Source organism: Loxodonta africana, chromosome 8 (assembly GCF_030014295.1).
Source record: "Loxodonta africana isolate mLoxAfr1 chromosome 8, mLoxAfr1.hap2, whole genome shotgun sequence".
Lineage (NCBI taxonomy): Eukaryota > Metazoa > Chordata > Mammalia > Proboscidea > Elephantidae > Loxodonta > Loxodonta africana.
Genome location: NC_087349.1, coordinates 38,342,201 through 38,368,934, shown reverse-complemented (window position 1 = coordinate 38,368,934; position 26,734 = coordinate 38,342,201). Strand labels below are relative to the sequence as shown.

Below are 26,734 nucleotides of genomic sequence, written 5' to 3'. Positions count from 1 at the left end.
TGAAGAAGAAAATGATTTAAAAATGGCTTGAGTTATCTGGATAATTAGCCCAAATGCTTTCATCTGAAATATAAGGTAATTGAAAGCATGTCTACATGAGACACACATTTCTAAACCATCTACCATGAGGCACAATACACATCTTTCTCCTGTCATCCAATCAGAGGAGTATGTCAGGAAGACTATCTCCAATGTAGCTGGAAATTCCTCTGAAGATGAAAAGGATGGCATCATTTACAAATCATCCCATTGCATTAGTTTCTCCAATAAGCTGGATGGGACAATAAGAATGAGGTTTTACACACCAAAAGTATCAAGGGAATAAAGAAAGCATATTTGAGGAGACTTCCCCTTAACCCATGTGAAAGTTTTAAGGTAGAATTGAGGCTTAACTATATCAGACAACCAAAACATCTGTTGATAGGAATAAAAATTGGAGCAAAATGGAAAACTTTATCTATAACATGGTTTTAATCAGTCACATTCAGGATTTACTGAAAGAACTAAAGTATCTCAGTACATACAGGTGTGTGTGCACACATTTTGTCAAGAGAGTAATTATTTCCCTTGCAAAGGTATCTAAATTGTTCCTGACATACAAGTAAAAAGAAAATAATCTCCATATATTCCATTGATTTGTACAGGTCCTAAGAATCCTTTTATAGACTACTTCTGTTCCTAATGAAATTAGCACCCTGTCTATATAAATGGCATGAATTGATACACACGTAAAGGGTGTGAATAAACATGATAAAAGCCAGGAGATAATCATGAAAAATATCTGTGCAAATCTTGTCAGTATCTGTTCAAGTACATCATATTACGTTTGTATAAGGAAATTTATTATACTGAAGTCATTTTTTTGAGCTTATTTGTTTAAGGCTTATTACAAAATTATGTAATTATAGAGCTGGAAGTCACCTCTTATTATAGAAATGAAGTCGCTAAGGGTCCTAAGGTCTCCTCCTAACTCTTGGGTCTATGTGTATGCACAATACTTTGCTGCTAATATGCTTTTAAGAGCTATGGCTGCTAACCAAAAGGTCAGCAGTTTGAATCCACCAGCCACTCCCTGGATACCCTATGGGGCAGTTCTACACTGTCCTATAGGGTTGCTATGAGTTGGGATCAACTGGACAGTAATGGGAATGGGCTGTTAATTTAGCAGAGGGGCAGCACCCAAATAGAGATCTATAGTTCAGTTATAACCTGAAGCAAGTTTTCTATCACTCTGCCTCCCAGTTTGGAAAACAAGATGCTTATACTTCAATATAAGATGAGTCAATGTTAAGGATAATGCATAAATGAGTGCTTTTCCTCACAAACGCCTACACTTAGGACAATACAAGTGCCAAATAACAAGGGAATGATAAAAGAGAAGTTAACACAACAAATCAGGCAATCAAAATCCATTGGCTCTCAAACAATACTGAATGAAGTGTTGTTATGCCATATTATAAATTAGAGTTCCCCAATACATGGAGTGATGCTCACAGAAGACGTACAAGCATAAAGAGACACGTTCTGGCTAAGAACTACCATGTTTTGCTAATCATGTACAAAAATCAACTTCACATATAATACTATCAATGAAGTGCTCAGTGGAACAAAAACTGTAATTAAAAATAAATACAAATCAGAATTCTTTTCACAATGAGAAATGACAGTGTCACGACAAGCTGGTAATTTAGGAGTATACAGAAATCACTACACCAATATGCGACACTCCGGAGACTGAGATTTCATTCTCTCCTCTCGAGAAGAAAATTATAAAGAAGGAATTGCTGTACTAAAAATGATCCTTCCTGAATCACAGTCATGCTATAACTAGCTTCCACAAATCTGATGTTTTGGGGTACCACATTTGAAATTATTTTTTAAAGGAAACTATCCTGACCTGGTTTTAATTTACCACTATGGATCCCCACATAGCACAAGCCACAAATTCTGCGAACAGTAGAAGAAAAAGATTAGAAAACCAAGATTCCCTCAGAATCTGCCAAGAGCATATTTTAAGATTCAGAAGAAAAAACAATTGTGCTATTTCAGTTACTCCTGGTTTCTTGAAAATAAATTTATCGCAAGGCCTACTGAGCCTAGTTTCATAAGGGATGGAAATAGTACATGACTTGTTTGAGGTCTGCATTAATGTGCTCTGTGTTAAAATGCAAAAACTTGAACATGACAAGGATACAAAATAATGCCAAATTCTTTTTTTTAACCTGTAGCTATTCCTATCATAATGATAAGAAAAAACCTAGCCATTTTGATAATCTCAAAGTATCATATTTACAAATCTAAAAATAATAGAATCTAAGGAAGTCACTCTAAAAGATATTGCCCATTAAATATATGAATACACATGGAATGCACTCTAGTACATGTATTCTGTACAATAATAAAAATAATTTTTTTATTTATTTATAATTTTTATTGTGCTTTAAGTGAAAGTTTACAAATCAAGTCAGTCTCTCACATAAAAACTTATGTACACCTTGCTACATACTCCCAATTACTCTCTGCCTAAAATTTTTTTTTTTTTTTAATGAGATGGCCTTCTCTCTCCCTCCACTCTCTTTTTGTGTCCATTTTGCCAGCTTCTAACCCCCTGTATCCTCTCATCTACCCTCCAGGTAGGAGATGCCAACATAGTTTCAAGTGTCCACCTGATCCAAGAAGCTCACTCCTCACCAGCATCCCTCTCCAACCCATTGTCCAGTCCAATCCATGTCTGAAGAGTTGGCTTCGGGAATGAAAATAATTTCTGCTCTTTATAATGATGGCCCTATAAGAAAGCTCTATGGGATTTCATAGAACACAAACAATTAGTTTGGAAACAACAGTGAAAATTTAGCCCAAATGCCACCTTTTGTGGGAAACTAATACTTCAGAGAGTAACGTGATTTGTCTGAATTGCACAGCAAAACTAAGCCTAGAAAACGAGTTTTCTGATTCCAGTCCCTATCCACAACACGTAACTGCCTTTAAATTTCCATGTCATATAAGTAAAATATTCCTATCGGAAAAAACAAACAAACCACAACAAAAAAATCAGTGCACACATCCAGTTGGAGGAAACATCTTTCAGAAAAGATACTACGATGAGTGGCGCTATTGTAATAAACATCTGAGAGGAAATAGAGCTTAGTGATTAATACTGGGCTTCGGAGACAGAATAAAGGGATTTGAATTCCAGCTACTCCAAGTCTGAGTGAGTGTGAACTGGCGAAGTCACTGAACCTCTTTTTGCCTCATATAAAAAGTAAGGATAATAATAGCATCTACGTAAGGAGTTGACAGGAGTGTTGGCTGTGAGCATTCATGTATGAATGGTGGTACATGGGCCATGTCTGCCATCAGTGTGAGTCTTGTTTTGAATTGCTCCTACCTCATCCTCCTTCCTCCAGAACATTTCTTTCTTCCCTGCCCATCCCTTATGCAGCTAATACTGACCATGTAGTCTAAGCACTATCATGCCTTACTGTGGAGTTCCCATCTACCTTGGGATCAGTCAAGGCTAAGGGAAGAAGACCTAATTGTAGTAGGCCTATAGACTGAGATGATTGTGGAGGTTTTGCATTAGAAAGAATGCTTCTCAGAATTCTCAAGAGTGAGATTCTCATCCCTCCAGAGTGAACTACTTTACATGAGTCACTTCACCTCTGAGTGCCTTCCATTACCTCATTTCTAAGAGGAATGGGAGCTCTTTAGATACCCTTCAGGATCAAATGCTGTGGGCAGGAAGGCCAAGCTGACTGGGTGCCATCCAGATCTTTCCAGATCTCCCCTTCCTCAAACTTTCCTTCCTTCCCTCCTCCCTATGCTAACCAGAAGAGATCTTCTCTTTCTGTGTCTGACTTACTGGGCATCAAGGTAAAACTTCATTTGAACAAGCGATTTCACCACTGGAAGAGTTCAAAAACCGATTGATCTCTATGCCCTTTTCCATCTAAAAATTTCTATGACATCAAAAATGGGATAACTTTATATGATGCTGAATTTGTTCAGGCAGCTAAAATATCAACGTTATAAAAAATCTGTATCTCCCAATTTTGTAAAAAAAATTATAATGGATGAATTGTTCATATATCAATATTAGTAGTTACTGACAACTCTTTTTTTTTTTTTTTTTTGCTTCATTTATTCAATCAAGGGACCTAATCTAGGCAATTTACCTTTCTAGTGGTTAGTTTGCCTTAATTTGATGACTAAAGTAACTCTCTACTTCATTTATTACAGCACAGGTGTAAACATAAAATAAAATAGGAATAATGGCAGGTAATTAATCTGGTAGCCTTTAAAAGCCCCATAATGGCTAAAACTCACTGATCCTAATTTGTTAATGACATATGACTAGAATATTGAATACAAACTAGTGATCAATTAAAGAATGCAAAGGCTAAAAGCAGAGAAGTGGGTTTACACACAGCCAATTGTCACATACCTTTTAAAAGCCTTTCATGTTCACAGAATAGTATCATAGAAGTTCAGAATGTGAATGAATCTTAAAGATAATCTAACCTAGTTTTAAATTTAAATATGAATAATCTGAGGCACAGGAAAGGGAAGTGTCCTGTACATGGTTACGAAATCATCTACTAAACCTGATGCAAAGCAAATTTTCTCTTCCTTTGTCAATTTCAGAAACCTGGGTAGTGTAGAGTTTAAGTGCTACAGTTGCTAACCAAAAGGTCAGCAGTTTGAATCCACGAGGTGCTCCTTGGAAACTCTATGGGGCAGTCCTACTCTGTCCTACAGGGTCACTATGTGTTGGAATTGACTCCATGGCAACGGGTTTTGTTTTGGTTTTTTAATCAGTTTCTTACTAACAAATTAATATTTTAAGCCTAAACCAAAAATCAAACCAAACTCATTGCAGTTGAGTCGATCTCAACTCCTAGTGACCCTACAGGACAGAGCAGAACTGCCCCATAGGGTTTTTAAAGCTGTCAATCTTTAAGGAAGCAATCTGCTGCATCCTTCTCCTGCAGAGTGGCTGGTGGGGTCGAACTGACAACCTTTTGGTTAGCAGCCAAGTGCTTTAACCACTGTGTCACCAGGGCTCCTTATTTTAAGGATAGCATTTATTTAACTATTCAAAATAGTTACCATTACCTACTTCCTGAAAGTTGACATGTGAAATTCAAAGAGTTGATTAGGTTTGAAGAATTGGAAAATAAACATTTTCCAAGGAAAAAAAGAGATGCATTTAGTATAACTCAACGATGTTTTCTGGATATGGAACCTTCAATTAGAATTAAAAGAAAGGCCAAGTCTTACAACTTCTATAAAGTCAGATAGTGGGAGAAAAGAATTTAAATTCTTCATACAAATGAAATTAGCTTATAATTTGCTATAAAAGAAAAGGAAAAACTGGGCTTTACTGTAACCATGTCAACTTCCTATCTTCACTAATTTTTTTCTAACTTAAGACAAGTATTAAAATGTTTCTCTTCCTCAGACTCTTTAGTCCTTATAATACATATAATGGGGTATATTGAAGAAGACATGCTTCGTATTTAAGTTTTGGCATTGCAAAGAATTAATCTGAAAGGTAGTGGGCTTTAAATCTTACCAATGTGCTCCTCCATTATACTCCAGTTGATTTTTTTACAAACATCACAAAAGAGCATGCAACATTCAGATCATTCCTGTTGGACAGACAGAACCCAGCACTCCTTCCTTCGTGCCACTATAGACCATTGCATGTAGTTTTCCTGTGAATCTACTCAGCAGCATCCTCCTTAGCTAATTACTCCTTTGATGACTGAGGGCTTGGTGAGCAGAGATTTGCTCTTATTTATTGTTGACTTCTCAGTGTCTACAACAGTGCCTGCCAAAAAGAGGTGTTCAATCAATGTCCTAATGGCCTAAAGACAAAACCTGAGTTCAAATTCTACCTCATCATTTACTATCTGTATGACCTCAGGCAGGGGATCTTAATACCCTTACCCAAAAACAGGGATTCAAAGGCACCCAACTTATCTCGCAAGTCATTGTTAACATAAAAAATGAATAAGAATGGGCTTTGATAACTGCAAAGCACTAAGAGGTAAGATATTATTATTATCATTGCCTTACTTCCTGCAAACAACCCATGCCAAATAGTCCATTAGTGAAAGGATCATAATCATTTCTACAGATATAACAAAAAGTCAATATTACAATAAAGACATGCTAAATTGTACCCTTATTATGATTCCCATACTGAACATTTCTTCCTACAGAACAAGAGATATAAAATTTGAATTCTTCATCACTAGAAGAACTCTCCTTATTTTCAAAATAAAGGTAGTTGTTTCTGGCATGTGGCTATATAAATGATAAAATAAGGTTAGAAAAGAGTTTCTAGTTAAACACAAATATAAATTATAAAAAAAAAAAACAGAATAACTTCAAAATAAAAAGTAGCATTATTAAGTTAACACTCCCTCCTTCCTTCCAAAAAATGTTTCATCTTTAACATTTTCATTATTCAGGCTAATTAAGGGAGCCCTGGTGGTACAATGTTTAACTGAAAGGTCTTCACAGGAGAAAGACCTGGGTATCTGGTCCTGTAAAGATTACAGGCTAGAAAACCCTATGGGGGCACTTCTGCTGCATCACATGGGGTCACTATGAGTTGAAATTCATGGCACCTAACAACAACGACAATAGTTAAACTAAAGGAAGATATAGGGGTCTCTCTGTACTACTGGATATAACTCATTAATTGGCAGAAGTTATGATTTCTTAGTTGTCAACTGATATATAGGAATCTTGCAGAAATGTATTTTGTACTTGGCGCCTGTTTTTTCTTCAATTTGGGAATAAATATGTAATGTATTTCTATTTTAGTTTTATTCAGGTGCTTCTCCTCAACGCCCCCATATCAGATCACATACTGACTTGTAACCATCAGTTTACTTGTGTTTCCACCTCCAAAATGAAAGATTACTAAGGGAAGACATGTCTCTTTTTCTTTTTTTTTCTCTAACCATTAACCCAATAACTGGCACATAGCGAGTGTTCAAAAAATGTTGATTCGATAAATTAAGGCGGGGAAAAGCCCACAGATATAACAGTAGACTGACATTTCTCTTAAAGCCTAATACCCCTGTGTATTATCCTCAAATTTAATCTTTGGGTTTTAGTAATGTATGTAAAACAATTTTGTGTAAGTAAAAAATTTATGCAAAACAGCCAAACTTACTGAAATTAGAAAATGAGGCAGACTGAATTGATTACATTGTGTGTAAAAAGAGGCATATATAAATTTATTAATTCATGAAACTCATTTACCAATTAATTCAAAACCTTTTTTGAGCCCCTAAGCCAAAAACCCATTGCCATTGAGTTGATTCCAACTCATAGTGACCCCATAGGGTTTCTAAGGCTATAAATCTCTGTGGAAGCAGACTGCCACATCTTTCTCCTTTGAAGCCGCTGGTGGTTTCAAATTGCCAAGCTTTCAGTCAGCAGTCCATTGCTTTAACCACTGCACCACCAGTTTTCCTAAAACCAAAAACCAAACCCGTTGCCATCGAGTCAATTCTGACTTATAGTGACCCTATAGGACAGAGTAGAACTGCCCCATGGAGTTTCCAAGGAGCACCTGGTGGATCTGAACTGCTGACCTTTTGGTTAGCAGCCATAGCTCTTAACCACCACACCATCAGGGTTTCGCAGGGCTCCTACTATGTTCTAATTATCATGCCTGGGAGCTGGGGATTCACAGTGAGGCAAGCCCCATGCTCTCTAGGAGATTACTGTTTGGTGAAGTAGAGAGAATAAAGTAAGGGTAAGAGGCAAACTGGATTTGACTTTGAACTGTAAGTGTTTTACAATTTTGAAAAACAAAAACTTTTTACCTAAAAGGGAACTGGTCTGTTTCTCTGTAGGGACCATATCTCCAAATACATTTATCTGCCAATGAAGCACCCACCTTATCTTAGAGTCAGTCAACGATGCCATTATGAATGTCAATACTGGACAGGAAGGAAAGAAAGAACAATGTTCACAGACTGATTATTTCAGTAGACCACTATTGCAGGTAGGCAAAAAGCCCCAGAGCAAATAGTCCAACTGAGCACTCGCTGAGCTGCACACTTGAAGGTTTCGAGAACTCATCAGCAGTCTAACCTAACAATAGCGTGGTCTTTTGAAACACAGAACATATCAAGATTGCAACTTGGTTTTGGAAGTGCTTATTTTTCTGTGATGAAGAAATCAGTATCCATTTAAAAGAAGTGATACCTAAGTGTCTGTTTTACTGATGTAGCCAAGTTTCTTTTTCATTGTTAGTGACTAATGGAAGGTAAGTTTATTTTCAGGGAAAAATAAAACAGTCAAACGTTAATGTGACTTTTTTTTTTTTTTAACAATGACAATATACAGGTATACCCACAGCAAGTTAGGCTTAGTCTCTTCCAAATATTTCAAAACTCAAATCACTGTATACAAAGTAGACTAAGGAGAGATGTATGAATGAAAATGGGAAATCCAGTTAAATATCACTACTTCTAGTTTATTCAGCAAGCATTTTATAATGTTTTCTCAAAATGCTGTCTCCTAGGGGCCTGATGAAGGAGCCCTGGTGGTGTAGTGGTTAAGAACTTGGCTGCTAACCAACAAATAGGTCAGTGGTTACAACCCACCAGCCGCTCTGTGGGAGAAAAGATGTGGCAGTCTGCTTCCGTAAAGATTACTGCCTTGGAAACCCTATGAGGCAGTTCTATTCTGTTCCATAGGGTTGCCATGAGTAGAAATTGACTCAGTGGTATCAGGCTTAGGGCCCTGAGGAATCACAATCTAACTCAATTGGTCAAAATTGTATAATATTATTTATTTATAGCCTTTTTTTTTTTTATCTAAGATGGGGGGGAAAATCATAATTAAAGGATTGGTTTCTTTTTTTCCCCACAACTAATTGTCTAATAGAAGGAAAAATACAACACTCAAAACTGCAATGCATAAATAGTAAAATTTGAAATAAGAGAAAAATTCTGGAAGCATATTCATTATATTCAATAAAACTTAAGCCTTCTAAAGATTCAATTTCTTAGCCTAATATTTGGACCAGCTGATTATAAAGGACAATCATAACAATGATAAAGTTATCAAAACATATTAAAATAACTGTAAACAGCAAGAATATTATTTATACATGAAATAATTATAATTAGCCAATGGATATTAATTTCAGTTTTTTTTTCCTTTGTGCTAATTCTTTTTCTTTTTTCCTTTTATATTTTATTTTATGACATTTAGCATCATGCTGCCATTCCTGCAAGTACTGAACAAGCATGGGATTTGAATATTACCCTCCTAAATAAATGAATTACTCAACCTCCTGTGATCATCTATACATACTTCATCTTCAAAAAATATATCCATATTATATCATCAAGGAGATTGTGACCTTCTTTTCTCCAATATGCATGAAATTTTTGGACAATGCAATTGTGGCACTGACACTTATTTCCATGAAGAAAAACTTTGTGATTCAACGGCATTCATCGTTTGACAAATGCAAGTGTTTTCCTAATCAATCAGCTCTTCCTGAACTTACTAGCAGTGACGGTGGAATCCTTAAGGGCCCATTAAATTTTTGAAGAAGAAAGCTAAGATGAAGGACATGCCACTCCGAATTCATATGCTACTTGGCCTAGCTATCACTACATTAGTACAAGCTGTAGATAAAAAAGTTGATTGCCCACAATTATGTACATGTGAAATTAGACCTTGGTTTACACCCAGATCAATGTATATGGAGGCATCTACAGTGGATTGTAATGACTTAGGTCTTTTAAATTTCCCAGCCAGGTTGCCTGCTGACACACAGATTCTGCTCCTACAGACTAACAATATTGCAAAAATTGAATACGCTGTAGACTTTCCAGTAAACCTTACTGGCCTGGACTTATCTCAAAACAATTTATCCTCAGTCATCCACATTAATGTAAAAAAGATGCCTCAGCTCCTTTCGGTGTACCTAGAGGAAAACAAACTTACTGAGCTGCCTGAAAAATGTCTGTCTGGACTGAGCAATTTACAAGAGCTCTACATTAATCACAACTTGCTTTCTACAATTTCACCTGGAGCTTTTATTGGCCTACATAATCTTCTTCGACTTCATCTCAATTCAAATAGATTGCAGATGATCAACAGTAAGTGGTTTGATGCACTTCCAAACCTGGAGATTCTGATGATTGGGGAAAATCCAATCATCAGAATCAAAGATATGAACTTTAAGTCGCTTATCAATCTTCGAAGCCTGGTTATAGCTGGCATAAACCTCACGGAAATACCAGATAATGCCTTGGTTGGGCTTGAAAACTTAGAAAGCATCTCCTTTTACGACAACAGGCTTATTAAAGTGCCCCATGTTGCTCTTCAAAAAGTTATAAATCTCAAATTTCTGGATCTAAATAAAAATCCCATTAATAGAATACGAAGGGGGGATTTCAGCAATATGCTACATTTAAAAGAGCTGGGGATAAATAATATGCCTGACCTGATTTCCATCGACAGTCTTGCCGTGGATAACTTGCCAGATTTAAGAAAAATAGAAGCTACTAACAACCCCAGATTGTCTTACATTCACCCAAATGCATTTTTCAGACTACCCAAGCTGGAATCACTCATGCTCAACAGCAATGCCCTTAGTGCCCTATACCAGGGTACAATTGAATCTCTGCCAAACCTCAAGGAAATCAGCATACACAGCAATCCCATCAGGTGTGATTGTGTCATACGGTGGATTAATATGAACAAAACCAACATTCGATTTATGGAGCCAGATTCACTGTTTTGTGTGGATCCACCTGAATTCCAAGGTCAGAATGTTCGGCAAGTGCATTTCCGGGAAATGATGGAAATTTGCCTCCCTCTCATAGCTCCTGAGAGTTTTCCATCTAATATGGATTTAGAAGCTGGGGGCTATGTTTCCTTACACTGTAGAGCTACTGCAGAGCCACAGCCTGAAATCTACTGGATAACACCTTCTGGCCAAAAACTCTTGCCTAATACTGTGACAGAGAAGTTTTATGTCCATTCTGAAGGCACACTAGATATAAGTGGGATAACCCCCAAAGAAGGAGGTTTATATACTTGTATAGCAACTAACCTGGTTGGTGCTGACCTGAAGTCTGTTATGATCAAAGTGGATGGTTCTTTTCCCCAGGAGAGAAATGGATCTTTGAATATTAAAATAAAAGATGTTCAAGCCAATTCTGTTCTGGTATCTTGGAAAGCAAGTTCTAAAATTCTCAAATCCAGTGTTAAGTGGACAGCCTTTATCAAGACTGAAAATTCCCATGCTGCCCAAAGTGCTCGAATACCATCTGACATCAAGGTATATAATCTCACTCATCTGAACCCATCCACTGAGTACAAAATTTGCATTGATGTCCCCAACATTTATCAGAAAAGCAGAAAACAATGTGTGAATGTCACTACAAAAGGTTTGGACCCTGATAAAAAAGAACAGAAAAGGAGTAACACCACAACATTTATTGCCTGCCTAGGTGGCCTTCTGGGGATTATTGGTGCGATATGTCTTGTTCACTCCGCCTTTCAAGAAATAAATGATGATGGTGGACATAGCTATGTGACGAATTACTTACAGAAACCAACCTTTGAATTTAGTGAGCTTTATCCTCCTCTAATCAACCTCTGGGAAGCAAGCAAAGAAAAAAGTACAGCTTTGGAAGTAAAAGCAACTGTTATAGGTGTGCCAACAAATACGTCCTAAAAACAACCAACTAAATCTACTTCAAAGGAAAGCTACGGAGTGCAGTTGTTCTAAGTGAAAGGCAGAGAAATGTTACTTTCTAGAAAGAAGTTTGTGCTTCACCAGTGCTGCTCCAGATCAATAGAAAGACGTACAAGTTCGGCATTGTAATTGACTTCAAAGGGTACTGTGGCAACCAAATAAAATAACTCCATTTTCTAGAACTTTCATGTAACTTTTATGTCTGGAATACAGTTAAAGTGGACAAAAAACATTTCTGTATTTTTTTTTAAGTATGTAAGAGTAGTTGAACTGAGCAATACCTCCTCCTGTGTTGTATCACACCTATTAGCCACGAGTTTTTGCAGTGACCAGATAAACTTGAATTGACACGTGGTGTAATAAAATGGACAAATTCTGTAGAGTAGACACAGTGAGTATGTGGACCTCTTTTATAAAGAAAAATACATTTTGGATTAAAATCAATTGCTTTTGTCTTGTTTTTGTTTCTAAATAAAGAACAATTTCTGGGAAATGTCATCTGACCAGATATCATTTAAAAGAAGTTAAAAAAATTTTTATAATAAAATTTGCAATGCAAAGAGTGGAACACTTTTATTGGGTTATATAACAAGATCTTTGTAATGCACAAAAAATGGATTTTAGAAAGCATCTTATCAATATTAAACGGGGTTAATAACATTGTATTTAACCCTTTAACTATTGACAAAAACATATCCTTTAGGAAATTATGTATTCACTTAAATTTTTTCTTCTCTTAACAAGCAGCTTTTTTAGTGGATTTAGTTATTAGGTTCAGATAATGCAAATCCATTATCTGAGCAACTGAAGAGTCTTATTTTAATAACTAGTAGTCACTCAGCTTCAGGGTTATATGGTTTGCAGAAAACATTGCCAAATATCTGTAGGACCTGCAATCTATGTATAATTTTCAAATCTGTGATTCGAAATATTTGATGAGCTTCACTATAATAATAAACAACTTACTACTTTGCTATGCTGTAAATGTAGCAAGGAAACATAGCCCATTCCAAGACTCTGATTTTAGAATAACATTTTAAAATATATTGTATTAATAGTAGAAGAAGTTTATCAGGTTCAATTTCTGAAATTCCACCTTTTTATTTAGATCACCTCAATCAAAAAAATGATGTAAATCAGATAATTTGGAGTTCAACAGAAATTAAGACACAATTTTGCTAACTAAAGGAAGGGCTTTCTAAAATGCTTCTGTAACTAATTTAGAGTAAATGAAAAAAAATAGGTGCAGGACTCTATGACTATATTCAAAACACCTAGAAGTCAAAGCTTAAAACAACACAGAATAATTGAATTGAAATGCTAAGAATATTATTTTAAAATTTTATGTAAGAAATAAAAGGATTTCACTTGGAAGAAAAAAAAAGACCAAGATCTTTTAGGGTTTTTACCATATTAACAAACAAAAAACCTACAAACAGTTTTGCAAAATAAGTGCATCTTATTAGAAAGGAAATATCCTGAAACAATAAAAAAATCATCGAAGGTAATAAGACATGATTTTAAAGGCAAATTGATTTGTTCTACAAAGCTACAAGGATTCCACGTTAACTGCTACCATGACTGTTTTTAATCAAGTATTTAACTTTTCTTACAGTATCTTACTGCATACACGTCACTGGCCTGTGAACATTTCCAGCACTTTTTCATAGTATCAATTTATTTGTTAATACTGGATATATGCTGTTTTGATAGCAATAACAGTTTCTAATTAAGCCCTAGCTGTTTTTGACAATGTGGAAAGTATATTGTTATGAACTCTTAAAACAAAAGGACAAACTGTGTTAATTTTTAAATACCTGAATATGAAACTTGCTAATTCAATGTGTTTCCTGAACACAAATTTTACAACCTGATGAATCACTATCACACAAAGACTGACATTAGAATTTATCAGCAAGACACGCTCATACATCATGAGAGGTTTCAGCACCACAGACAGAGCTTTTTAGAGCAAGGCTATTTGTCAAAAACATAGGAGCTGAAATATGACCTATTAGGATGCAGGTATTGTATAGGTCAGCAAGAACCTGCTCCGGTATCTTGTTATGTTTCTCTTTTAACGCTCTCTGCATGGAAAACTATTTCAAATATATCTTAGATCTAAGAATTCCATTTCAAGCTACACGTGCCTTAGAAGAACTTTGAATAGACATCTAATAGTGAGCACTGAATGAAATACTTTTGCTACAGTAGAATAAATAAGATCTTCAAAACAAATAATCCTATGTATTTGCTTAATTTTTAATCTAAATTGAAACAACTGGGCTACAATAACAGAATAGCATTTTATAATCTGTTACCTCCTAAACCTTACATAAAATTAACTAAGCACTGGTCAAAGTACTTGAAGAATTTAAGTTACAATTTGGTGTTGCTATATGGATGTGCCTGTTATAATAGAGATCTTTACCTGTAACAAATAAAACTTTAAAATTTATACCTCTATGAATGCTACTAAGCTGCTCACTATGTGAAAAAATTTTTTTCAAAAAATGGCTTTACAAGATTTATTTTCCAATTTCTGACACAAAATAATCAAATTTTCTGAAAACTTACACTCCAAATTGAGTACAAAAAAGTATAAAAATATCGTAAATTGTGCAACTTTCAGCAAAGCCCAGCAGTATTATACTGTTAGTCATAGCACATTGACCATTTTACCTATAAAGAAATAAATAAATTTGTGGCATATATATCAGTCTTCTCATATTTATTTCACTGCCAAAATTTTTCATTCTGATTAGACAAAAAAAAAAAAAATTCCAATAAAATGCCCCACAAATATCAGGAAAAAATTCAAATTGCATATATAAGTTACCATTAGGAGATATCTGAGGTTTCACCCCAATGCTGAGTTTCTAGGGAATAATGAATAGTGATTTAAATGTGGTGACATTTCATTTGATCCAATCTCTCTCTCTCTCTCACTTTTTTTTTTTTCATTTCCCAAGACAAATCATGGAAAACAAGTACAATCTTTTGCAAAGGATATGATTGCCAAGAATATGCTTACTATATCTCAGATGATAAGGGTCATTTTCAGACAGGTATAAACAGAAAAGATGACAATGATCTTCTCTTTAAGATGGTAATATTTTCACCTTTGGCTCTACAGCCCCCACTTGTAGAATATCATTTTACCCTGACTAATGCATTGCTAACTGGGTTGTTGCTTGGAAGCACTGCAGCCTTGTACTGGAATGAAACAGCCATGCCTAGAATCAAAATGTTACAATCAGTATCACAGAGTTCTAGAAAAAGAAAGAAACTGACTCCAGTTTCAACATAAGAGGGGCTGCCTTAATGTGTTCATTAGAAAAGTGAGGGCTTTATTTAGTCTTAAGGATTACCACCGCCTTGCTTTGTCTTATTACTCTGAAATAAGAAAAAATAAAAACACTAGTTGCATGCAGGAAAAAAGTATAAAAGTCAGAGTAAGTATTAGTTATTATAGTCCAAATATCCAATCCTAAGAGAAATTGTTAAAAGAAAAATTTTAAAGAATATGCCACAGACATGCAGGATATTTCCAAAACGGACCTAAGCATTTCGTTAATTATATACTCAGAAGTTCTCATGGTTTCACTAGTAAGCATTCAACAGTCTAAGGTAAGAAGATATTATATGAAATAGAAGACAATTCCATTTTGTTCCTGCTGAAAATAGACAAGTCCACAAAGATTTGAATTTATTTTACATACAGCTCAGAGGGCTGTTAGCTCATGTTCAAATAAGCCATATCGTCTATTCCAACTAAGAGATTAGATACCCCACAGATACTGCAACGGGACTTTCTGGTAAAAGCAAACTGATTTTTCAAATAAGCAATGCATTCAGAGCATATATCATATATAATTTCAAAATTATTCTACTGTGGCCAAGAGTAACAAAGCACAGCAAAAAGAATTGTGGTTGACTTCAGCAAGCCTTTCAGAAGAATGAACTACAATGGCGTTTGAAAACCTCAGAGTACTTTGTGTGTTTATATTTTCTTTTTTAACTCTAATACATCTTAAAGAAACTAATAGCATTATGTGACCATCGCAAAGAAAATCCAGCTTCTCGTTAAAACATATGGTTCAGCGTCTGAAGTTAATGATTCAAAATCCAATTGTGATATCCATTTGTAATGTTTACCAGCCTCTGTAACAAATAACGGAGTAAGCCTGGGACATAAATTGACCCTCCTAATCCTTGCATTGAGAGAATCAGAGTGTAATAAAACAACCTCACTGTTATTTGTGGTACCAGATACAAGGCTGGTAAAGACAGGAATAGTTTTTGAACCATCAAAGGCACCATTATCAAAGCAATATGGTCAAATACACTGAAAGAGTTCTTCAGGAGAGTACTGTACAAAATTGAAATTCATTATCAGAACTGGGATCAAAGTCAAATACCTCTGGTAAACATCCCTTTAGAATAGAATCGTCTATTCAATAAAGAACAGGGAACCAATTCTCCAGAATACCGTGACAGGAAGTTAGGGTCACAATTTTTAAGGCTTTTGGGCTTTCCATTCCTGTTGCCTGGTCAGTTAATCACTAAATACTTCAATATATAATTTTCATATTGTTTATTCTATCAGAATTTTAAAAACACATTTACATATAAAATGCATGAATTTATAATTACGTAATACTAACAACCCAAATCTAACATTTGATTGTAGGAAAAAAAAAAAGACTCTCCATGGATATGATAAAGGATATAAGCATAGAAAAAAATTCATTCTTTCTATAAACAAAATATTTACCCTTACAAATAAATTGGAATTAATTGGCTGCAGTGTAAAAATGGACTATATCAAAAATAACCACGGGAGGCTAAGAGGAGCTGCAGTGGATTACTTATGTCACAGTCCAGGCTCATTCCTGAAGTGACAATGTGATGCTTGAGATATTTTCCTGACACATAAAATACATAGCAATTAACAACTTTGTTACTTACATATTACCATTTTGAATAAATACACATTCATATCTACTTGAGAAGCAAAGTAAAAACTAGAAAATAAGGAGAAAGGGAGGCAGGCGAGCAACACACCCTGAATGCTAAACATGTACCAGGCTAACAATTTGCTGTGGTCTCAGGGACTGTATTCCAAATCTAAAGGACAAGGAGAATGGGAAAAAATAGGCATTTAAAATCTTATCATGTTCTAGCTACTCTCTTGCCAGCATAAAACTCGCACACACTCACTCCCGCTCTCTGTATGTGTGTATATACATACACGAATATACTCATATTCACACATATATATAATTACCATTCAGTATTTATGAAATCCCTGTGAGTTGTGTTAAGATTCCCATTTTATAGATGAGTATTTAGAAACCCTAGCGGCGTAGTGGTTAGGTACTATGGCTGCTAACCAAAAGGTCGTTAGTTCAAATCCGCCAGGTACTCCTTGGAAACTCTACAGGGCAGTTCTACTCTGTCCTATAGGGTCGCTATGAGTTGGAATCGACTTGATGGCAGTGGGTTTTTTTGTTTGTTTTTTTGTTTGATCTGAGTCTCAGGAAAATTAAGTATTTTTTTCCATGATAACAAAAATAATAACTCATACTGCAGAAAAAACAAAAAATACAACATCATGCAATACAACACGCAGGTGCTTTATAAGCATGCCATCCATCACAAAAATAAAAATAGGTGACTTTCTAGGGAGGGAACCATCCATCAAGAATATAGCAGATGCATTAATTGTGCCTATTATCTTCCAACCATTGCTGTCAATATATTCTTTATAATAGTCCTGTCTCAGTTCTGTATCAGAAACTGGGGAATAAAATTGCCCGTATTTGTCAACTTTCAATTACTATTTGCCCAGGACAGAACGAACAGCCGTTGGTTTATCAAAAAAGAAAACCTATGTGTCTACTCATAATTAAAACTACAAAAATAAACACATTCACTAAGTATTCACTAGGTGTAAGTCCTAGGGACTTTTCTGTATTTATTTCCATGCATCCATTTCACAGTCTCAATGTTTAAATCTCTTTTCTTTCTCATCCCAAGAGGGAAATGTACAGCATGGTCAATAATTTGTTTAACCTGCTTCTAGACTCCCAGGTAACAATTATCAGACATAATAAACCCAAGGTTACTCTGGCCTTCGAGGTGCATCCTGCATAAAGAGTAAGCTTGTAAAAACAAAAGCCTCCCTCATCCTTGTGAGTACTGGCACCACAGGCAGTGGGAGCTCAGAACACTGCCCTAATGCCCCAGCTTAGGGAGTCAGAAGTCATCATGCTCTGAGAGAGTTACGCTTCCTGAGCTGACTTGTAGTTTATTGGAAATCCTGGATTCTCAGAAGCTCCAGTTTATGAATTGGACACTGTAGTTCTAGGAGAATATGACTATTTAATATAGTTCAGATAATTTAGATTGTTTGTTGACAAAAATGGGGTAGCAGGGGGCAGAGCCAAGATGGCAGACTAGGCAGACGCTACCTCGGATCCCTCTTACAACAAAGACATGGAAAAACAAGTGAATCGATCACATACATAACAATCTACGAACCCTGAACAACAAACACAGATTTAGAGACGGAGAACGAACTAATACGGGGAAGCAGCAATTGTTTTCAGAGCCTGGAGCCAGCATACCAGTCAGGTATGGCACAAGCACAGAGAGCTGCTCCACCCCCCTGAACTAACCCCGGGAGGGGGACCAGCCGGTTCCGCGGGCAGCGTGGGACGCAGCCGGTAGGAGAAGTCCCCGGGAGGCAGTGACTGGTCTTGGAGCAGGAAGACCAGCGTCCCAGCCGGAGAACCGTCCCGCCCGGATTTGGACTGGACGCAGGTACGGCATAAACACGGAGAGCTGCTCCACCCTCCTGAACTAACCCCGGGAAGGGGCCCAGCCGGGTCGCGTGGGTGGCGTGGGACGCAGCCAATAGGAGAAGTCCCCGGGAGGCAGTGACTGGTATTGGACCGGGGAGAACAGCATCCCAGCCGGGAGACTCGGTCAAGGCACAAGCACGGGGAGCTGATCCACCCATCTGAACTAACCCTGGGGGAAGGCCCAACTAGTTCAAGGAGGCGGCACGGCCACGCGGCTGGAGGGACGAGAAGTCCCCGGGAGGCAGCGACTGATTTTGGAGTCGAGAGTGCACCGTCCCAGCAGGGCAGCCCTGACGCTGGGCGTGGGGCTGGAAGCGGAGGATCTGACCATGACTCCAGCGGGCCAGACCCCCCAGGGGCAATCTCCACACAGCCAGCACACATAGGCGACACGCCCGCGGGAATCTCAGATATAAGAGTCATTCCAAGCAAGACAAGCAACTCTGGCTATCTTCTGAGGTGCTACTCTCCTATCTATCTGTTCCCTCCCCCACCCTCCCCAGGCGGCTTCATTAACATCCGAATAGCCTGAGCCAGAGGGAGAACTCTGATAGGGATCTGACTGCATTTTTTTTTTAGCGGATTTTCTGGAAAAACTAGTTTCCCAGTGATGGCTCAGAGACAACAATCCATATCAAACCACTTAAAGAAGCAGACCATGACAGCTTCTCCAACCCCCCAAACAAAAGAATCAAAATCTTTACCAAATGAAGATACAATCCTGGAATTATCAGATACAGAATATAAAAAACTAATTTACAGAATGCTTAAAGACATCACAAATGAAATTAGGATAAATGCAGAAAAAGCCAAGGAACACACCGATAAAACTGTTGAAGAACTCAAAAAGATTATTCAAGAACATAGTGGAAAAATTAATAAGTTGCAAGAATCCATAGAGAGACAACATGTAGAAATCCAAAAGATTAACAATAAAATTACAGAATTAGACACCGCAATAGGAAGTCAGAGGAGCAGACTCGAGCAATTAGAATGCAGACTGGGACATCTGGAGGACCAGGGAATCAACACCAACATAGCTGAAAAAAAATCAGATAAAAGAATTAAAAAAAATGAAGAAACCCTAAGAATTATGTGCACTCTATCAAGAAGGATAACCTGCGGGTGATTGGAGTCCCAGAACAGGGAAGGGAGACAGAAAACACAGAGAAAATAGTTGAAGAACTCCTAACAGAAAACTTCCCTGACATCATGAAAAACGAAAGGATATCTGTCCAAGATGCTCAACGAACCCCATTTAAGACTGATCCAAAAAGAAAAACACCAAGACATATTGTCATCAAACTCACCAAAACCAAAGATAAACAGAAAATTTTAAAAGCAGCCAGGGAGAAAAGAAAGGTTTCCTTCAAGGGAGAATCAATAAGAATAAGTTCAGACTACTCAGCAGAAACCATGCAGGCAAGAAGAGAATGGGACGACATATATAGAACACTGAAGGAGAAAAACTGCCAGCCAAGGATCATATATCCAGCAAAACTCTCTCTGAAATATGAAGGCGAAATTAAGATACTTACAGACAAACACAAGTTTAGAGAATTTACAAAAACCAAACCAAAGCTACAAGAAATACTAAAGGATATTGTTTGGTCAGAAAACCAATAATATCAGATAACAGCACAACACAAGGTCACAAAACAGAACGTCCTGATATCAACTCAAATAGGGAAATCACAAAAACAAACAAATTAAGATTAATTAAAAAAAAATACACATAACAGGGAATCATGGAAGTCAACAGGTAAAAGATCACAATAATCAAAAAGAGGGACTAAATACAGGACGCATTGAACTGCCAGATGGAGAGTGATACAAGGTGATATAGAACAATACAAGTTAGGTTTTTACTTAGAAAAATAGGGGTAAATAATAAGGTAACCACAAAAAGGTATAACAACTCTATAACTCAAGATAAAAGCCAAGAAAAACGTAACGACTCAACTAACATAAAGTCAAACACTATGAAAATGAGGATCTCACAATTTACTAAGAAAAACGCCTCAGCACAAAATAGTATGTGGAAAAATGAAATTGTCAACAACACACATAAAAAGGCAACAAAATGACAGCACTAAAAACTTATTTATCTATAATTATGCTCAATGTAAATGGACTAAATGCACCAATAAAGAGACAGAGAGTCACAGACTGGATAAAGAAACACGATCCATCTATATGCTGCCTACAAGAGACACACCTTAGACTTAGAGACACAAACAAACTAAAACTCAAAGGATGGAAAAAAGTATATCAAGCAAACAATAAGCAAAAAAGAAGGGGAGTAGCAATATTAATTTCTGACAAAATAGACTTTAGACTTAAATCCACCACAAAGGATAAAGAAGGACACTATATAATGATAAAAGGGACAATTGATCAGGAAGACATAACCATATTAAATATATATGCACCCAATGACAGGGCTGCAAGATACATAAATCAAATTTTAACAGAATTGAAAAGTGAGATAGATACCTCCACAATTATAGTAGGAGACTTCAACACACCACTTTCGGAGAAGGACAGGACATCCAGTAAGAAGCTCAATAGAGACACGGAAGATCTAATTACAACAATCAACCAACTTGACCTCATTGACGTATACAGAACTCTCCACCCAACTGCTGCAAAATATACTTTTTTTTCTAGCGCACATGGAACATTCTCTAGAATAGACCACATATTAGGTCACAAAACAAACCTTTGGAGAGTCCAAAACATCAAAATATTACAAAGCATCTTCTCAGACCACAAGGCAGTAAAACTAGAGATCAATAACAGGAAAACTAGGGAAAAGAAATCAAATACTTGGAAAATGAACAATACCCTCCTGAAAAAAGACTGGGTTATAGAAGACATCAAGGAGGGAATAAGGAAATTCATAGAAAGCAACGAAAATGAAAATACTTCCTATCAAAACCTTTGGGACACAGCAAAAGCAGTGCTCAGAGGACAATTTATATCGATAAATGTACACATACAAAAAGAAGAAAGAGCCAAAATCAGAGAACTGTCCCTACAACTTGAACAAATAGAAACTGAGCAACAAATGTATCCATCAGGCTCCAGAGGAAAACAAATAATAAAAATTAGAGCTGAACTAAAAAAAAAAAAAAAAATGAATTAGAGAACAGAAAAACAATTGAAAGAATTAACAAAGCCAAAAGCTGGTTCTTTGAAAAAATTAACAAAATTGATAAACCATTGGCTAGACTGACTAAAGAAATACAGGAAAGGAAACAAATAACCCGAATAAGAAACAAGAAGGACCACATCACAACAGAACCAAATGAAATTAAAAGAATCATTTCAGATTATTATGAAAAATTGTACTCTATCAAATTTAAAAACCTAGGAGAAATGGATGAATTCCTGGAAAAACACTACCTACCTAAACTAACACATTCAGAAGTAGAACAACTAAATAGACCCATAACAAAAAAAGAGATTGAAACGGTAATCAAAAAACTTCCAACAAAAAAAAGCCCTGGCCCGGATGGCTTCACTGCAGAGTTCTACCAAACTTTCAGAGAAGACTTAACACCACTACTACTGAAGGTATTTCAAAGCATAGAAGATGATGGAATACTACCCAACTCAGCCACCATCTCCCTGATACCAAAACCAGGTAAAGACATTACAAAAAAAGAAAATTATAGACCTATACCCCTCATGAACATAGATGCAAAAATCCTCAACAAAATTCTAGCCAATAGAATCCAACAACACATCAAAAAAATAATTCACCCTGATCAAGTGGGATTTATACCAGGTATGCAAGGCTGGTTTAATATCAGAAAAACCATTAATGTAATCCATCACATAAATAAAACAAAAGACAAAAACCACATGATCTTATCAATTGATGCAGAAAAGGCATTTGACAAAGTCCAACACCGATTTATGATAAAAACTCTTACAAAATAGGAATTGAAGGAAAATTCCTCAACATAATAAAGGGCATCTATGCAAAGCCAACAGCCAATATCACTCTAAATGGAGAGAACCTGAAAGCATTTCCCTTGAGAACGGGAACCAGACAAGGATGCCCTTTATCACCACTCTTATTCAACATCGTGCTGGAAGTCCTAGCCAGGGCAATTAGGCTAGACAAAGAAATAAAAGGTATCCGGAGTGGCAAGGAAGAAGTAAAGTTATCACTATTTGCAGATGACATGATTATATACACAGAAAACCCTAAGGAATCCTGCAGAAAACTACTGAAACTAATAGAAGAGTTTGGCAGAGTCTCAGGTTATAAAATAAACATACAAAAATCACTTGGATTCCTCTACAGCAACAAAAAGAACACCGAAGAGGAAATAACCAAATCAATACCATTCACAGTAGCCCCCAAGAAGACAAGATACTTAGGAATAAATCTTACCAAGGATGTAAAAGACCTATACAAAGAAAACTACAAAGCTCTACTACAAGAAATTCAAAAGGACATACTTAAGTGGAAAAACATACCCTGCTCATGGATAGGAAGACTTAACATAGTAAAAATGTCTATTCTACCAAAAGCCATCTATACATTTAACGCACTTCCGATCCAAATTCCAATGTCATATTTTAAGGGGATAGAGAAACAAATCACCAATTTCATATGGAAGGGAAAGAAGCCCTGGATAAGCAAAGCACTACTGAAAAAGAAGAAGAAAGTGGGAGGCCTCACTTTACCTGACTTCAGAACCTATTATACAGCCACAGTAGTCAAAACAGCCTGGTACTGGTACAACAACAGGCACATAGACCAATGGAACAGAATTGAGAACCCAGACATAGATCCATCCATGTATGAGCAGCTGATATTTGACAAAGGACCAGTGTCAATTAATTGGGGAAAAGATAGCCTTTTTAACAAATGGTGCTGGCATAACTGGATATCCATTTGCAAAAAAATGAAACAGGACCCATACCTCACACCATGCACAAAAACTAACTCCAAGTGGATCAAAGACCTAAACATAAAGACTAAAACAATAAAGATCATGGAAGAAAAAATTGGGACAACCCTAGGAGCCCTAATACAAGGTATAAACAGAATACAAAACATTACCAAAAATGATGAAGAGAAACCCGATAACTGGGAGCTCCTAAAAATCAAACACCTATGCTCATCTAAAGACTTCTCCAAAAGAGTAAAAAGACCACCTACAGATTGGGAAAGAATTTTCAGCTATGACATCTCCGACCAGCGCCTGATCTCTAAAATCTACATGATTCTGTCAAAACTCAACCACAAAAAGACAAGCAACCCAATCAAGAAGTGGGCAAAGGATATAAACACACATTTCACTAAAGAAGATATTCAGGCAGCCAACAGATACATGACAAAATGCTCTCGATCATTAGCCATTAGAGAAATGCAAATTAAAACTAGGATGAGATTTCATCTCACACCAGCAAGGCTGGCATTAATCCAAAAAACACAAAGTAATAAATGTTGGAGAGGCTGAGGAGAGATTGGAACTCTTATACACTGCTGGTGGGAATGTAAAATGGTACAACCACTTTGGAAATCTATCTGGCGTTATCTTAAACAGTTAGAAATAGAACTACCATACAACCCAGAAATCCCACTCCTCGGAATATACCCTAGAGATACAAGAGCCTTCATACAAACAGATATATGCACACCCATGTTTATTGCAGCTCTGTTTACAATAGCAAAAAGTTGGAAGCAGCCAAGGTGTCCATCAACGGATGAATGGTTAAATAAATTGTGGTATATTCACACAAGGGAATACTACGCATCGATAAAGAACAGCGACGAATCTGTGAAACATTTCATAACATGGAGGAACCTGGAAGGCATTATGCTGAGCGAAATTAGTCAGAGGCAAAAGGACAAATATTGTATAAGACCACTATTATAAAATCTTGAGAAATAGTAAACCTGAGAAGAACACATACTTTTGTGGTTACGAGGGGGGGAGGGAGGGAGGGAGGGAGAGGGTTTTTTATTGATTAATCAGTAGATAAGAACTGCTTTAGGTGAAAGGAAAGACAACACTCAATACATGGAAGGTCAGCTCAACTGGACTGGACCAAAAGCAAAGAAGTTTCCGGGATAAAATGAATGCTTCAAAGGTCAGCGGAGCAAGCGCGGGGGTCTGGGGAACATGCTTTGCGGGGACTTCTAAGTCAATTGGCAAAATAATTCTATTATGAAAACATTCTGCATCCCACTTTGAAATGTGGCGTCTGGGGTCTTAAATGCTAACAAGCCGCTATCTAAGATGCATCAATTGGTCTCAACCCACCTGGAGCAAAGGAAAATGAAGAACACCAAGATCACACGCCAACTAAGAGCCCAAGAAACAGAAAGGGCCACATGAACCAGAGACCTATATCATCCTGAGACCAGAAGAACTAGTTGGTGCCCGGCCACAATGGATGACTGCCCTGACAGGGAGCGCAACAGAGAACTCCTGAGGGAACAGGAGATCAGTGGGATGCAGACCCCAAATTCTCATAAAAAGACCATACTTAATGGTCTGACTGAGACTAGAGGAATCCCGGCGGCCATGCTCCCTAGACCTTCTGTTGGCACAGGACAGGAACCATTCCCGAAGACAACTCATCAGACATGAAAGGGATTGGTCAGCGGGTGGGAGAGAGATGCTGATGAAGAGTGAGCTAATTATATCAGGTGGACACTTGAGAGTGTGTTGGCAACTCTTGTCTGGAGGGGGGATGGGAGGATAGAGAGAGAGGGAAGCTGGCAAAATTGTCAGGGAAGGAGAGACTGAAAGGGCTGACTCAAGAGGGGGAGAGCAAGTGGGAGTATGGAGAAAGATGTATGTAAACTTATATGTGACAGACTGATTGGATTTGTTCACTTGAAGCTTAATAAAAGTTAATAAAAAAAAAAAATATTGAGCACCAATTGGTATAACCATAGTCAAAATTAAGCCACGAGCCAAGAAATGACTATGTGTCTCCTCTTTTTTGTTGTTAATTCAGGGCTTAATATTGACTTATTTAATTCCAGGATAATAAGGGAGGATAAAGAAAACCGATTTCCAGAGAGTTGATTCCAGCCCATAGTCACCCTATAAAACCCAGAGGGTTGCCAAGGCTGTCATTTTTATGGAAGCAGACTGCAACATCTTTCTCCCATGAAGCAGCTGGTGGTTTTGAACCTGCGACCTTTCTGTTAGCAGCCGGGTTCTTAACCACTGTACTACCAGGGTTCCTTAATAAGGTAGTGTAAGAAGAGAGGACAAGGTGGCAACAGCAGTGGAAAGGAGGTGCTACGTTAAGGGGGACCAAAAGTTGAGCATATCACACTGAGGCTCAGAAAAGCAGAAAGACCTGCCAAAGGGTTGGGAATTAAAACCCAAGTTTGTATGACTCTAAAGTTCATAATTTTTCCACAGGTCAGGAAATGGCTTCCTGGAATCCAGTTAATATCTCCATAACACATTTTTTTAAAGATAAAATCCTATAAAATTCTCAAAAGGTAGAAAGAAAACTTAAAATTATTAAGTCTGTCAAAAGATTTTCAGATCAACTCTGTAGAGTAATTTCTAAGCAAGAATCCCTATTGGTAGATTCCATGGCTTTCAGCTGGGATTGATTGCTTTTGCTCCACCTAAAGAGAGAAACAAACAGAAATGCATACAACTTGGATGTCACAAATGTGAAAAAAGTCTTGGCCCCTCTCAAATCCGAATGCTGCAAAGGCAAGAAGGTTCGTTCTATTTCTAGTGACAATACGATTTAGAAGGAAAGGTTGTTACACTCCGTCTACTTCAGTTCCTTTGATAGCATTCACAGTGTTAGAGCAACAAATGCAAACAAATATAGAGTAAAACTAATTTTCAAGGACTCATTCTGTATTCAATTTATACTAATTAGTATGTAGAAGAGCCATTTAGATGTTTTATAAAAATGGTCTTTTCTGCCTGAAGTAAAGAATTTTTTAACCAGTATTTATTTAGTTGCCAGTGATTGCTTTCACCATTTCCTAATCTTGGCAAAAAAGGTATTAAGCCAGAATCACAATTTTCTACAGTGTAAAACAAAACTTGTACAAAACACTAGCATATTTCTTCTTATACTTAGGAAGATCAATTTC

General features: G+C 36.9%; 2 protein-coding genes across 17 annotated transcripts in view; one reads left to right on the top strand and one right to left on the bottom strand.

Moving 5' to 3' along the window:
• The window catches only part of IMMP2L (inner mitochondrial membrane peptidase subunit 2), a 1,024,913-nt gene that overhangs the window by 475,422 nt on the left and 522,757 nt on the right, over positions 1–26,734 (bottom strand). The window lies entirely within an intron of this gene.
• On the top strand, positions 9,442–12,822 carry LRRN3 (leucine rich repeat neuronal 3). Its single transcript, XM_023544543.2, has one exon. It carries the CDS (start codon positions 9,608–9,610, stop codon positions 11,732–11,734), a length of 2,127 nt encoding a protein of 708 aa, XP_023400311.1. The 5' UTR covers positions 9,442–9,607; the 3' UTR covers positions 11,735–12,822.